The 12,894-nt window shown below is 43.7% G+C and overlaps 2 protein-coding genes across 4 annotated transcripts in view; one reads left to right on the forward strand and one right to left on the reverse strand.

Moving 5' to 3' along the window:
• Positions 1–974, reverse strand: part of HSPBAP1 (HSPB1 associated protein 1) — a 65,428-nt gene extending 64,454 nt beyond the window's left edge. Inside the window, exon 1 of one of the 3 annotated variants that reach the window (XM_074214663.1) lies at positions 694–974. Coding sequence is in view for 2 of the 3 variants with exons in the window: in XM_074214662.1 (XP_074070763.1) it covers positions 160–211 (52 nt within the window). In the remaining variant the exon portion in view is untranslated. Of the gene's footprint in view, positions 1–159; positions 283–693 lie in introns of those variants that run through there. The other 2 variants (XM_074214662.1, XM_074214661.1) reach the window with 2 other exon arrangements.
• Positions 975–1,393: 419 nt separating this feature from the next.
• The window catches only part of SLC49A4 (solute carrier family 49 member 4), a 158,449-nt gene continuing 146,948 nt past the window's right edge, over positions 1,394–12,894 (forward strand). Inside the window, exon 1 of the mRNA XM_074214664.1 lies at positions 1,394–1,790. Coding sequence (XP_074070765.1) covers positions 1,394–1,790 — 397 coding nt within the window. The remainder of the gene's footprint in view (positions 1,791–12,894) is intronic.

The following is a 12,894-nucleotide window of genomic DNA, read 5'->3' on the forward strand; positions in this document are numbered from 1 at the left end:
TCGCGACGCTTCGGAAAACAGACTTCTGGGCCCACAAGGGGCGTCGGGGCTCTGGGGCAACATGCCCGGAGGGAGTCGGAGGCGCCCCGGGCCCGCTCTGCCCCCTCCTGAACCCCGCCCCCTGCGCATTCCTCGGGCCTGTCCGGGTCTCGCACTTACCTGCTCCGCCGCCGCCACAGTCCCGTGACCCGCCGGCTGCCGCCTCGGCCATCCCACGCCCGGGCTGGGCGCTGCCCGCGCCGGACGCCGGGGAGCCGGATGACCGAGGTCGTTACCCGAGACGCCCCGGAAGCGCCCACACGCTCCGAGCCGAGCACGTGACGCCTCCCCGGGCTGCCACGGGCTCCGCGCTGCGCACGTGACCCCGGCACCGCCCACCCCGCCGGGGAGGCGGAGGCAGGACCACGAGGGCTTGTTTGTTTTTCTTCCCCGGAGCCCGCCCGGGACACGTGGGTTTCGCTGGCGTCCCCTCCCCTGGACTGGCGCCCGACCCTCCTTCCCCTTTCTGCCTCCGCACTCTCGCTTTGCTTCAAACTTCCCTTTCTTATTTCTCCACTCCCTTTCCATTTCTAGTTCAGGGCTCGGGCCTGGGTTTCGGGGAAGGCCGGAAGGAGAGGAAGCGGCCGCCCTTTGTCCCCTGGCGCTGCGGCCCTGGCCCGAGAAGGCGAGTTCGGACCGGCCGTGCTGCTTTACCTGAGGCGGGAGTCCTGAAGCAGCCCCACGGCACACGCGCAGTTTGCTCTCTAATTACCAGTTAGCTTGGTCCAGAGCCTCTTTGGTTAAAAAAAAATCAATAAATATCGATTGCCTTGAACACAAAGAAAACACGCTTCCTGCCCTCGAGGAATTTACGATTTCTTTGAGCGGCAAAAATAGGTGGAAAAACTAAGGCCATTCCGAGTGAGGAATTCAGGGAAGGGGGAGGAAAGTACAAAGTCCACTGGTGTGTGCAGCTCCCCGGCCTCGCCGCTGGTCCTGCCAGCCCTGCTCTGCCGCCCGGCCCGCGGCCCTTCAGGATCTGCTAGTCCAGGCCGGGAGGGCGGCCCGGGGCGGCTTGGCGGGGCCCCGCAGTCCCGTGATTCCGCCGGCTCACAAGCACCTCCCTGCCCTCGGGGGCCGGGCGCCGGGCACGTGACGCCCGCGGGCCCCGAGCCCGGGCCGCCGCGCGGAGTGGCCCGGCAGCTCCCAGGCCGGCTGGCTCCGGGCGCGGGCTCGGCGCGCGCTCCCCGGCCCCGGCTCAGCCCCGGGCGGCTCGCGCTGCGCAGGCGCGTCAGCAGGCTTCTCGGGCGCCGGAGCGCAGGGAGAGGCACGGAGGGAGCCGGGCCGCGCGGGCTGCGGGCGGCGGGGAGAGCGCGGGGCAGGGCAGGGCAGGGCAGGGGCGGCCCGCGTCGCCATGGGCTCCGGCTGGAGCGCCGCGGGGGAGGGGGCGGAGGAGGAGGAGCGGCGGCCGCTGCTGCGGCCCGGGCCCGGGGCGGGCGCCGGGGCGGCCGGGAGGCCGCGGGCCCCGGCGGCGGAGCGCGTCGCGGCGGGGCCGGGGCCGGGGCCGGCGCCGGCGCCGGCGCGGGGCCTGGCCGGGCCCGGCCGCGTGTACGGCCGGCGGTGGCTGGTGCTGCTGCTCTTCTCGCTGCTGGCCTTCCTGCAGGGCCTGGTGTGGAACACCTGGGGCCCCATCCAGAACTCGGCCCGCCGGGCCTACGGCTTCTCCAGCTGGGACATCGCGCTGCTCGTGCTCTGGGGGCCCATCGGCTTCCTGCCCTGCTTCGCCTTCATGTGGCTCCTGGACAAGAGAGGTGAGCGCCGGGGGCGGGGGACAGAAACCCGGGCACCCACACCCCCCCAGCGGCTGCCAGATGCACCCGAAGGGGCCGAATGCCCCCACAGACACGCTCCACCCGGGTGCTAACACCCTCGATGCCCCCTCACAGACACCCCGGGACCAAGCGCACATGCCGAACACCCCGCTACAGCCCCCAGCCTCAGTACCCCAAGAGCCACCCACCCCAGGCCCCCCCAAGTAATCCCTTCCACAAAAGTTTTGAGAATTGTTCCTAACAGAGTGTCCACAGCTATTCAAGCTCCCTCACCTTGAGTTTTTTTACTTGTGGTCTATGAACTAAAAAAAAAGTTAATAATTATTTCAATACAAGATTCCTATTCGAAGTTTCCCCTTGATGCCGTATATTTTATTTTGTGCATATTACAACATTATTCTGAGAAGTTCATTGGCTTCACCAGCGTTTGGTGAAGTGTTTATAAAAAGCAAACCTGTTTAAGCAGAGACGAATCTAGGAAGGTTTCTTGCATCACATTGCAGTTTGTAATATCAAGAGGGTTACTATTATGTAACACCAAGGATCAGAGGCCCTCATAAAGTTCCTGCTTTATAATGGTGAGTTAAGTGGAAAATCATACGTACCAAAGAATAATATATGAAGCTTTTTTTTATTTCTGCTATCCCTTGATAGCAGTGCCTTGATTTCCAGAGGCAGTTTGGGGTGACAGGTCAAGGACATGTCTGGGTTGATAAGGATTCTGATTTTCATACTTTGTTTTTTTTCCTAGTTACACAGAAAAATATTTTTTAACCTTTTTCTTATAAATTTGGAATTCCAAATCCCCTCCTTCATTGTTTTACTTCTCCCCCCCCCCCATAAAGAAGGCAAGCAATCTGATATAGGTTATACATGTACAGGCAAGCAAAATCTATTTCCACTTTAGTTTTATTGTGAAAGAAGACAAGCCAAAAAAAAAAAAACAAACCTCAAAAAAAGTTTTAAAAAAGGGTGCAGATCTGCATTCAGACTCCATCAGTACTTTCTCTGGAGGTGAATAACATTTTTCTTATTAAGTCTCTTAGATATTATCTTGGATTATTTTACTGCTGAGAACAGCTAAGTCATTCTTCGTTGATCATTGCACTATACTGCATGCTGTTCTAGTTCTACTTACCTCACTTTGCATCAGTTCATTAAGCCTTATCAGGTTTTTCCAAAATCTGCTCATCATTTCTTATACCACAGTAGTATTCCATTACAGTCATACTGACAGATTTTTCCCCCATTCTACAATTGATGGACATCCCCTCAAATTTCCAATTCTTTGTCACATATTTTTATATTTGTAGGTCCTTTTCCTTTTTTTTTAAATCTCTTTGGGATACAGACCTAGCAATGATATTGCTGGATCAAAAGTTACACATGATTTTTATAGCCCTTTGGATATAATTCCAAATTGTTCTCCAGAATGGTTGGTTCAGTTCTCAACTCCACCAGCAGTGCATTAATGCCCCACATTCCCCTGCAACATTCCTCAGTGTTGTATTAATTTGTGATTTAGGGCATTTTTTTCATATAACTATAGAGAGCTTTAATTTCTTCATTTGAAAACTACCTGTTCAGATCCTTGACCATTTATCATTTGGGGAATGACTTGTATTCTTATAAATTTGACTCAGTTCTCTAAATATTTGATAAATCAGGTCTTTAGTTAATGAGTGTCCTCTCACAAGTCAGTGACGAGAAGTTATTTAGGACTAGGCACAAGCACTGGAGATGTTAAAGAATTCAGATCTAATACTGCCCTGCAAGTAGAAGTTGAAGTTTGACAATGAATTTATTGAGGGACTGTGAGCCAGAAACTTATCCCAATCAAGTCTCAAGACCTTTTAGGTAAATTACCAAAGCTAAGATCCTAATCTTGAGCAACTTGATTTTAAGAGATTTTGTTTCATTGCAGCCAGAATTGCTTGAACCAAGACTTCTTGTTAGAGCATAATACATATTGTGTTTTTGGAGGTGGAGAGGATACCAAGGGAGAGATCATCTGAAAGTATCCATTCATGGATATCTTGGGAAGAATCTCCAGAACTCATGCTGTGCATGAGAAACCCATTAGTTGAATGTTTTCTGGAATACTTGCCACCTCCATCTCTATCTCCAAGGTATTTTGAGACAGAATAGTCATGCCAATGCCCACTTCATTATCAGAACTATGGAGGAGAGCAACTTCCCCCCAACAGTTTGTGGCTTTGTGGTCTTTCCTCCATCAATTTGTGGTGAACAGACTTCTACTTCATTCTTTCCTAATTTTTGTGATTCTTGGACTGCTGGGATAAAAAATTTCCCTCTTCCTGAACTTCCTTTCTCATCTTGTTCTACTTCTATCTAGGTTATTCAGTCTTCAGTCATACCCTTCTACTGTGTGCTGTGAAATCCTTGTTACTATATTAACCAACTCCCCTCTATCCTTGATTTTTCTTTTCTTTTCTTAATTTAATTTAATTTAATTTTTTAGTTGCATTTTAAGTTTTAAACTGTCTCCCTCCCTTCCTCCCTACCCCCACTAGAGAAGGCCACCATTTAACATATGGGTATATATATGTATGTAAAACCATATTGGGCATACTTTTATTTATCAAATCTTTCTCTGGAGGTTTCTAACTTCCTTATTTCCTGCAAGTCCTTCCATGTTTTTCTAAGATCAACCTGCTCATTAATCCTTTTTTTTTTAAACTATGTCTTTATTTTTTCAATTGCATGCATCCCATTTGCACACTTTTTCACCACCTTCCCTATACACTCCTCTCCCCATGGCACGGAACAATCTGGTATAAGTTATACATGTGTATTCATGTTTAACAGATTCCCATATTAGTCAGAGGAATTAGAACTAAGGAGGAAAAAAAATGTAACAAAGAAAAAACAAAAGAAACATTAAAAAGTGAATATGGTATGCTTTGCTCTGCAGGCTCCATAGTTGTTATTTTCTGGATGTGGATAGCATTTCCACAACAGGTCTCTCAAGATCGTCCTTGATTACTGAACTGCGGAGAGGAGCTACATCCAACATAGTTGATGTATCTCACAATTGTTAATGTGTTCTGCTCGCTTCATTCAGCATCAGTTCATACAGTCTTTCCAGATTTTATCTAAAATTCAACTGCTCATAATTTCTTACCGAACAATAACATTTATATATACCATAACTTGTTCAGCCATTCCCCAGTTGATGGGCATCCCCTCAATTTCCAATTCTTTGCCACAACAAAAAGCTGCTCATCATTTCTTTCATTATAGTAATAGTCCTAGATCATCTTAGATCTTTCTAGTAATGTTTTTTGGTGACTCTCATTTTCATCTCAGCATCACTTCCTAAAAACCCTTCACCCTAAAAACACTCCTTTGTAACAAAGAAGCATGTTTAATTGAAACAAAGCTGCACATTTACCATGTTCAACATTGAATGCCACATTTCAGTGTCATGATCCACCACCTCCCAACTGAGGAAAAGGAAATCTGTTTCATCAGCAAGTATGTTTCATGTCTTCTGGTGACACCATTGGTCATATATCATTGATTTGAATTCTAATATCATGTAGTGTTGTTTTCCTTTACATTATTACTGTGCTTCTGTATATTATTCTCTTGATCCTCTTTACTTCTCTGTGAACCTAGATCTCTTCACAAATGTTTCCTCTAGTGTTCATTGAAACAGGATTCTTTCAAAAATACATCATATCCTTGGCCACCTTTAGTAAGACCCCAAGACGTTAGGCAAGGAGAATAAAATATAAAACTCGTTATTTTCTTCTGTCCTTTTCAATTTTTTTTTTAACTTTTTGTGTCTAGTTACTAAAGGAGTTTCTTGGTAACTTTTATACCTCTTGATGAACTATCTATTCCTAGTTCTCCATTCTTCTTTACTTCCATTATCTATACCTTTAATTCTATTTTAGCCACTCAGAGAGGTGGTCATTTGTTCCTTAAATCTCACTGTCACTAGTACTGTACCATCCATTTGATCTCAAACTCTGAGAATCTCCTCTTTTTTCATAATCTATGTTAACAATTTTTACGCTTTTTCCCATTTTAAATGTTTGTTTTTTAAATTTTTTTATATTTTTCCCCCACCTTCCCTTCCTTCCCCCCCCCCAGAAGGCTCTGATAGTCTTTACATTGTTTACATGCTATACATTGATGTAAATTGAATGTGTTATAAGAGTAAACCTACCCCCCCCCCAAGAAGATGAGAAACCTTAAGAAGAGAGAGAGAGAGAATGAATATCCTGGCCTTTTCCAAAAGTATGTTGCATCTGAGTACCCTCTCCCTCGATCTTCCCTCTCTTCTATCACCTATTCCCCCTTTCCCTTCACCTATTCCCCCTCCCCCCCCATTCCCGCTTAGCCTGTCCCTTTCTTCTCATTTTTCTCTAGGGTAAGATAGATTTCCTCGCTCTATTAAGTGTGTATGTTATTTCCTCTCTGAGCCATTAAATGTTTATTTTAAAAATGTCATTTAAAAAGTTTGAGTTATAGATTATCTCCCATTGAGAAGTCAAGCAATATTGTTTCTTCCAAATTTTGTTCATATATACATATACATACATATATATATGCATATAATCCCCAGTTACTCTTCCCTTTCCTATTCTACTATTATACTACCCATTCTCTGACTTCATTTTCTTCACTTTACAGACTTGACTAAAAAATAACCAGTTCAACTGTATATAGTCTTTTATCTTCCAGTTCTTTGCCCCTTGTCATTCAGCCATTCTTGTCCTGCTACTTTTTAGTTACCTTCCTAATTAGTTTTTCCTCTGGACTTCTGTGCAGTAATATTGGATAATATCACTAATGATTCTTATTATCTAATTTCAACTGGGCCCCTCATTGCAGTATGAAAATCTTTTTAGCCTTCCCTCATTGACCTTAACATGTTTTCCATAGCAGCAATTCTAAGTCTTTTTTTTTCAAGCTCTCTTCCCCAGTTCATTCATTCTTTACCTCCTCCCCCTTTTTCAGAATACATCACTTCCTTTACTGATTAAATTGGGATAATTTTTCCAAATCCAATAGTCTTTTCTTAGACCTTATCCTCCTTGACTTTTCTGGAGTTTTTGGTACTTTGGGCCATTCTCTGACTGAAGTAGTTTTTATCTTTATATAAGAATCCTTCTTTGAGGAGCCTTCTCTAATTATACCAACTGTTAGGTGCTCTCACTTTTCTCAAGTTACCTTGTATTTATTTATGTGTTTCTTTTCAGTCTTACAGGACGATTGTAATTTCTTTGAAGGCATTTGGGGGGGGCGGCAGGAGGTTTTGCTTTTTAGTGCCTTGCAGATACAAGGTTCTTGTGTTTATTGAATTGAATATCAGGATTCTGGCCCCTAGAGCTTGTCTTGTACAAAGAACACAGTTAATAAATATTTATTGGTGATACTTTGGCAGCAAAATATGGTGTTGGGTTGGCTTTTAGATGTGTTAATGATACAAACATTGGTTACAACTGGTTATTACCATGAGGTGGGGCAAGGCTGCCCAAAAAATTGATGAAATCTTAGGCAGTTTTAAAAGACTGTCATTGTACTGGTCAGACTGCATATGGAATACAACTCTCAATTCTATCATCATTTTTAAAAATACAACTGGTTACCTGACTTTTATCCAGAGGCAAGTAATAGGAATGGTAGCAAGTCTTAAAGCTACGTCATTTGAGGAGCAATTGAAGGACTTGGAATGTTTGGTTTAGAGAAAATTTAGGCAGCTCTGAATATTTGAAGGATTCTAATGTGGAGGAGGGATTAGGGTTGTCCTTTGGCAGCAAACAATAGGCTAGTCATAAAGTGAGGTTTGCCTTATTATCCAGTCAGTCACCTGTTAACCTTTGCCAAAATCCAAATCTTGAATAGATCAAAATCCCAAAACTGAATAGATCACAGCAGGACAGTTGGCAAGATGATTGGGTGGGATATAGGCTGATAGCTAGGAAGGATGATAGGGAAAAGTGAAGGTTAAAAAATTCTTAAAAGAAATCATCACTGACATTCATAGAACACTCAGGCTTGCAAAATGTTCCTCATAATTTATCTTATTTGATTCTTATAACAATCCTGAGAAGTAGGCACTGTTATTCTACTTTTACAGATAAGGAAACTGAGGCTTAGACTGTGACCCAAGGTCATATAACTAGTGAGTAAGATAGGATTTGAATTCACATCTTACTCATTCCAAAGCTAGAGCTATAATTACTATACCATTTAGCTACTATTTGACAGAAGAACATATTTCAAGGCAAGGAGCCAGTGAGTAAGGAATGATTAAGGATATTAGCAAGAGGAGATACTCTAAGAGGCAAGTTTCTAAACTAGACTAGAGTGGTGTCAAACTGAAATAGAAAAGAGGGATTGATTTGGTGTTCTTGAGTCTAGGACAAAAGTAAAGGGGTTGATTATTGACAAGGACTAGTTTCTGAAATGATCTAAAGTATGTAGTTAGTGGGGAGGAAAGGAAACTCACAATAGACGGCCTTAATTTTTACAGTAAAATATGAGGCATAGTCTATATATAGAGTTACATCATCCTGTATTTCTCTTTCACAGCCAAATTACTTGAAAAAGCTGTCAACACTCATTGCCTTCACTTTCTCACCTTCCACTCATTTTTCAGCCTGTTAAATTCTGGTTTCTTGTCTCTACTACTAAACTGAAACTGCTCATTCTGAGTTCACAGCGATTTCTTTATTGTTGAATCCAGTGGCCTTCTCTCAGTCCTCATCATGGATTTTTGTGGCATTTGAAATTTTTGGTCATGTCCTCCTTCCAAATACTCTTAGCTCCTTAGATGTTCTTAATATTGCCCTCTTATAGAGGTCTTCCTTCCTGTTAGATCCTTCTGGCTCCTTTGCAGAATCATCACTATCTACTTCCTATACTTTATGCTTAGCTGTCCCTCAGGGCTCTGTCCTGTGCTCTCTTACCTTTTTTCTCTACACTTTTTTGGTGAGTCAGTCAATTTTCATGGATTTGACTCTTGTCTATGCAGATGATTTCCAGTTCTCCATATCCAGCCCTTTTCTTTTTCCTTAGCCTTGGTTCATTTCTCCTGGTGACTATTGGACATCTTTATTGATATCAAACTCCTATCAAACTCATTAAATAAGTCCTAAATAAGTTATTATTTTCCCCCCAAATCCATACCTCCAACTGCCTTATTTTTGTTGAGGACACTCTTTTTGATTTTCATTGTCAAAGTAAGCCATTCTCAACTACTACTTCTTTATCCCCATACTCAGGTAAATGACCAATTCTTGTTGATTCTAATCAGACAGAAATAATTAAGAGCTTGTCTTGTGCTAGTCACTATACTAAGTGCTGAAGATACAAAGAAAGAAATTTTAAAAATCAAGATAGCACCTACTTTCAAGGAGCTCACATTCTAAAGAAAAATTGTAAGCAACTGGGTAATATATACAGTATAAATGATAGATAATTTTGTATGGAAGATTTAAGTTAGGGGTAGTTGGAAGGCCTCTTGAAGAAGGTGGGATTTAAATTGATACTTGAAGAAAACCAGAAAGTGGAGGTTAGAAAGAAAATTTCAAGCAGCGGAGACAGCTAGTGAAGAAAAATAGAAGCAGGAGATTGAGAGGACATCAAGTATATGTAGAAAGAAGTAAAGTGTAAGAAGAATGGAAAGATAGAAAGGGACCACATATGAAGGACTTTAAAAGCAAAAACAAAAATTATATTTGATCTTGGAGATAAGGTAATATGGAACCTCTGGAGTTTATTGATTGGGTGAGTGTGTGTGGGGTGATATGGTCGTACGTGCAGTTTTTAGGAAGATTTCTTTGGTTGCTGAATGGAAGATAGAGTAGGGAGAAAATTGTGACAGAGAGACACTAAATAGCAAACTATTCCAGTTAGTCCAGGATGATATGATGAGATTGTCCATCAGGATTGTAGCAGGGTCAGAGGAAAGAAAGTGCGAATACTTGACAGTTTAGCTCAAGAGAAGACTTCACTGTCTGGTATCTTCTCCTGCCAGATGATCTTCAGAATTTTCAGAATGGAAGAGATTCAGTTTCCTGACATGATTCTGGTAGACTGTTCAGGTTTCACAAGCAGACAGCAAGGAGGTCAGCACAATGGCTCTGTAGACCTTCAGTTTGGTAGTCAGTCTAATATCTCTTCTCTCCCCCCCTTTCTTTCAGTGCCCCCCAAACACTGAGCTAGCACTGACAAGGGTGTGTCAACCTCATTATCAGTGTATAACTCCCTGGAAAATACACTGCTAAGGTAATTGAAATTGTCCACAGTACTCAAAACTTCTCCGTTTGTTATAATCAATGGTTCCACATATGGATGTTGTGGTGCTGGCTAATGGAACATCTGGGTTTTCTTGGTGTTAATTGTAGGCCAAAATTAGCACAAGCAGCAGAGAATCAATCCATACTTTGCTGCAGCTCAGCTTCAGAGGCTGCATTGAGTGCACAGTCATCTGCAAATAGAAGATCTCATACCAACACTCCCTTCGCTGTGGTCTTGGCTTGTAGCCTTTTCAAGTTGAAGAATTTACCATCAGTGGTAGCCAACCTTGATACCATTTTCATCCTCAGTGAAGGTGTTTGATGATGTGGCTGAAAACATCATGCTAAGAAAAAGCATGAAAGCAAGGACACATCCTTGTTTCATTCCATTGGTGACTGGGAAATCTCAAGAGCATTGTCCACTATCCAGAACCCAGGCAAACATGCTGTCATGGAACTAACAAATTTGGGGTCTGAAAATTGGGAGCATCTTATACAGTGGTTGTAGTTTTTTTACTTGCATTTCGTGCATTTTCACACTTGTTTTTGCATTCATTGTTTTGCATTTGTTACCAGTATGTTATGTTTTGCCATGTTCTACCCAGAAATAACTCAGAAAAGATTTTTGTACAGTGCTGAATTCAAGGTCAAAGTAATTCACTTTGCAGAAGCAAATGGAAATCGTACTACTGAACATCAGTTTGGTGCTCCTCCAATTGAGAAAACATTCTGAGACTGGCTTCAGGAAGAAGAAGCACTGCTGAAAATGTCATGGCAGAAGAAGCCCATGAGAGGAAAGTCAGTCAAATAGCCTGATCTAGAGGGGGAATTGAAGACACGAATTGAAGAGCAAAGGGCTATTGGAATTCCTTTGTCCACAAAAGTGGTTCAGCATGAGGTCAGAAGAATTGCTGATGGAAAAAAAAAGTGACTGATTTCAAAGGAGGAAATAATTGGTGCTTCATGTTCATGAGACAGAATGGATTAAGAATGCATCCATGGGGGGGTGGAGCCAAGATGGCGACAAGAAGGGATCGAGTCTTAGGAGCTCTCTGATAAAATTCATCAGCTAAGGACTCTAACTAAACTTTCGAGAGACAGAACCCACAAAGGGTCCCAGTGAGGCAGTTCTCCTACTCAAGGTAATCTGGAAAAGAGCAGAAAGGCTCTGCTCCCCAGGATTGGAGAGGCGGCCTGGCCCGCCAGAACCAAAGAACCTCAGCCTCCCGGAGACAGCCCCAGGGCGCTGGGAGTCTCAGCTCACAGCAGCGGGGGAGTCTCCTATGCTGTACCCCAGGAGCACTGGCACAAAGTGGGGGAACAGCAGGGGACCTCTGCCAGAGCCAGCACGTGGAGCACAGCACTCAGGGCACACAGAGAGCAGCATGGTCTTTCCCCAGCCCTGATCCAGGAAACAGAAGCAGGCAGTGCCCCTAAGCAGGAGCCCCCAGGGCATGAGCCCATTGAGCTGAGGGAAGGGAGTGAAGAGAGACTGCAGAGTTCTTCTGTCCTCTGCCTCTGGAACAGGACTCTGGGGCTCTGACCACACTCAGATCCTGATAGCAGTCTAGGCCCCCCCATAGAACAGCAGGGCCCCCTCCACCTCAGCCTCGTGGCAGAGGGAGGTGCTTATGGTCATTCACAGACCAGGAGGGAGGACAGAGCCTCACACACTGAGACCCTTGTGGGAGTGTCCCAAAAACTCAGGAAGCACCCCAAACCAGGCCCAGGCTGGGAAAATGAGCAAGCAGAGAAACAAAAAGAAGACTATTGAGAAATATTTTGCAAATGAGCCCAAGAAGGACCAAAATACTCAGTCTGAAGATGAGGAAGCACAAGCTCCTGCATCTAAAGACTCCAAGAAAAACAGAAATTGGGCTCAGGCTATGACAGAGCTCAAAAAAGACTTTGAAAATCAATTGAGGGAGTTGGAAGAAAAACTGGGAAAAGAAAGTAGAGAGATGCAGGAAAAAACATGAAAATGAAGTCAGCAGCTTAGTCAAGGAAATCCAAAAAAATGCTGAAGAAAATAGCATGCTAAAAACCAGCTTAGGTCAAATGGATAAAACAGTTCAAAAAGTTATTGAGGAGAAGAATGCTTTAAAAAGCAAAATTGGCCAGATGGAAAAAGAGATAAGAAAACTCTCTGAGGAGAACAAATCCTTCAGACAAAGAATAGAATTCAGGGAGATTGATGAATTTAACAGAAATCAGGAATCAATACTTCAAAACCAAAAAAAATGAAAAATTAGAAGAAAATGTGAAATATCTCATTGAAAAAACAACTGATATGGAAAACAGACTTAGGAAAGATAATTTAAAAATTATTGGAATACCTGAAAGTCATGATCAGGAAAAGAGCCTTGACATCATTTTCAAAGAATTACTACAGGAAAATTGCCCTGATATTCTAGAAGCAGAGGGCAAAATAGAAATGGAGAGAATCTACCGATCCCCCCCCCCCCCCGAGAAAGAGATCCCAAAAAACCAACCCCTAGGAATATTATAGCCAAGTTCCAGAACTCCCAAGTCAAAGAGAAAATATTACAAGCAGCCAGAAGGACACAGTTCAAATATTGTGGAGCTCCAGTCAGGATCACACAGGACTTAGCAGCAGCTACATTGGAAGCTCGTAGGGCTTGGAATACAATATACCGGAAGGCAAGAGAGCTTAGAATGCAGCCAAGAATGAACTACCCAGCAAGGCTGAATGTCCTCTTCCAGGGAAAAAGATGGACTTTCAATGAACCAGGGGAATTTCAAAGACTCCTTTTGGAATGGCCAGAGCTGAACAGAAGGTTTGA

The sequence above is a fragment of the Macrotis lagotis genome, chromosome 1 (genome assembly GCF_037893015.1).
Source record: "Macrotis lagotis isolate mMagLag1 chromosome 1, bilby.v1.9.chrom.fasta, whole genome shotgun sequence".
Lineage (NCBI taxonomy): Eukaryota > Metazoa > Chordata > Mammalia > Peramelemorphia > Peramelidae > Macrotis > Macrotis lagotis.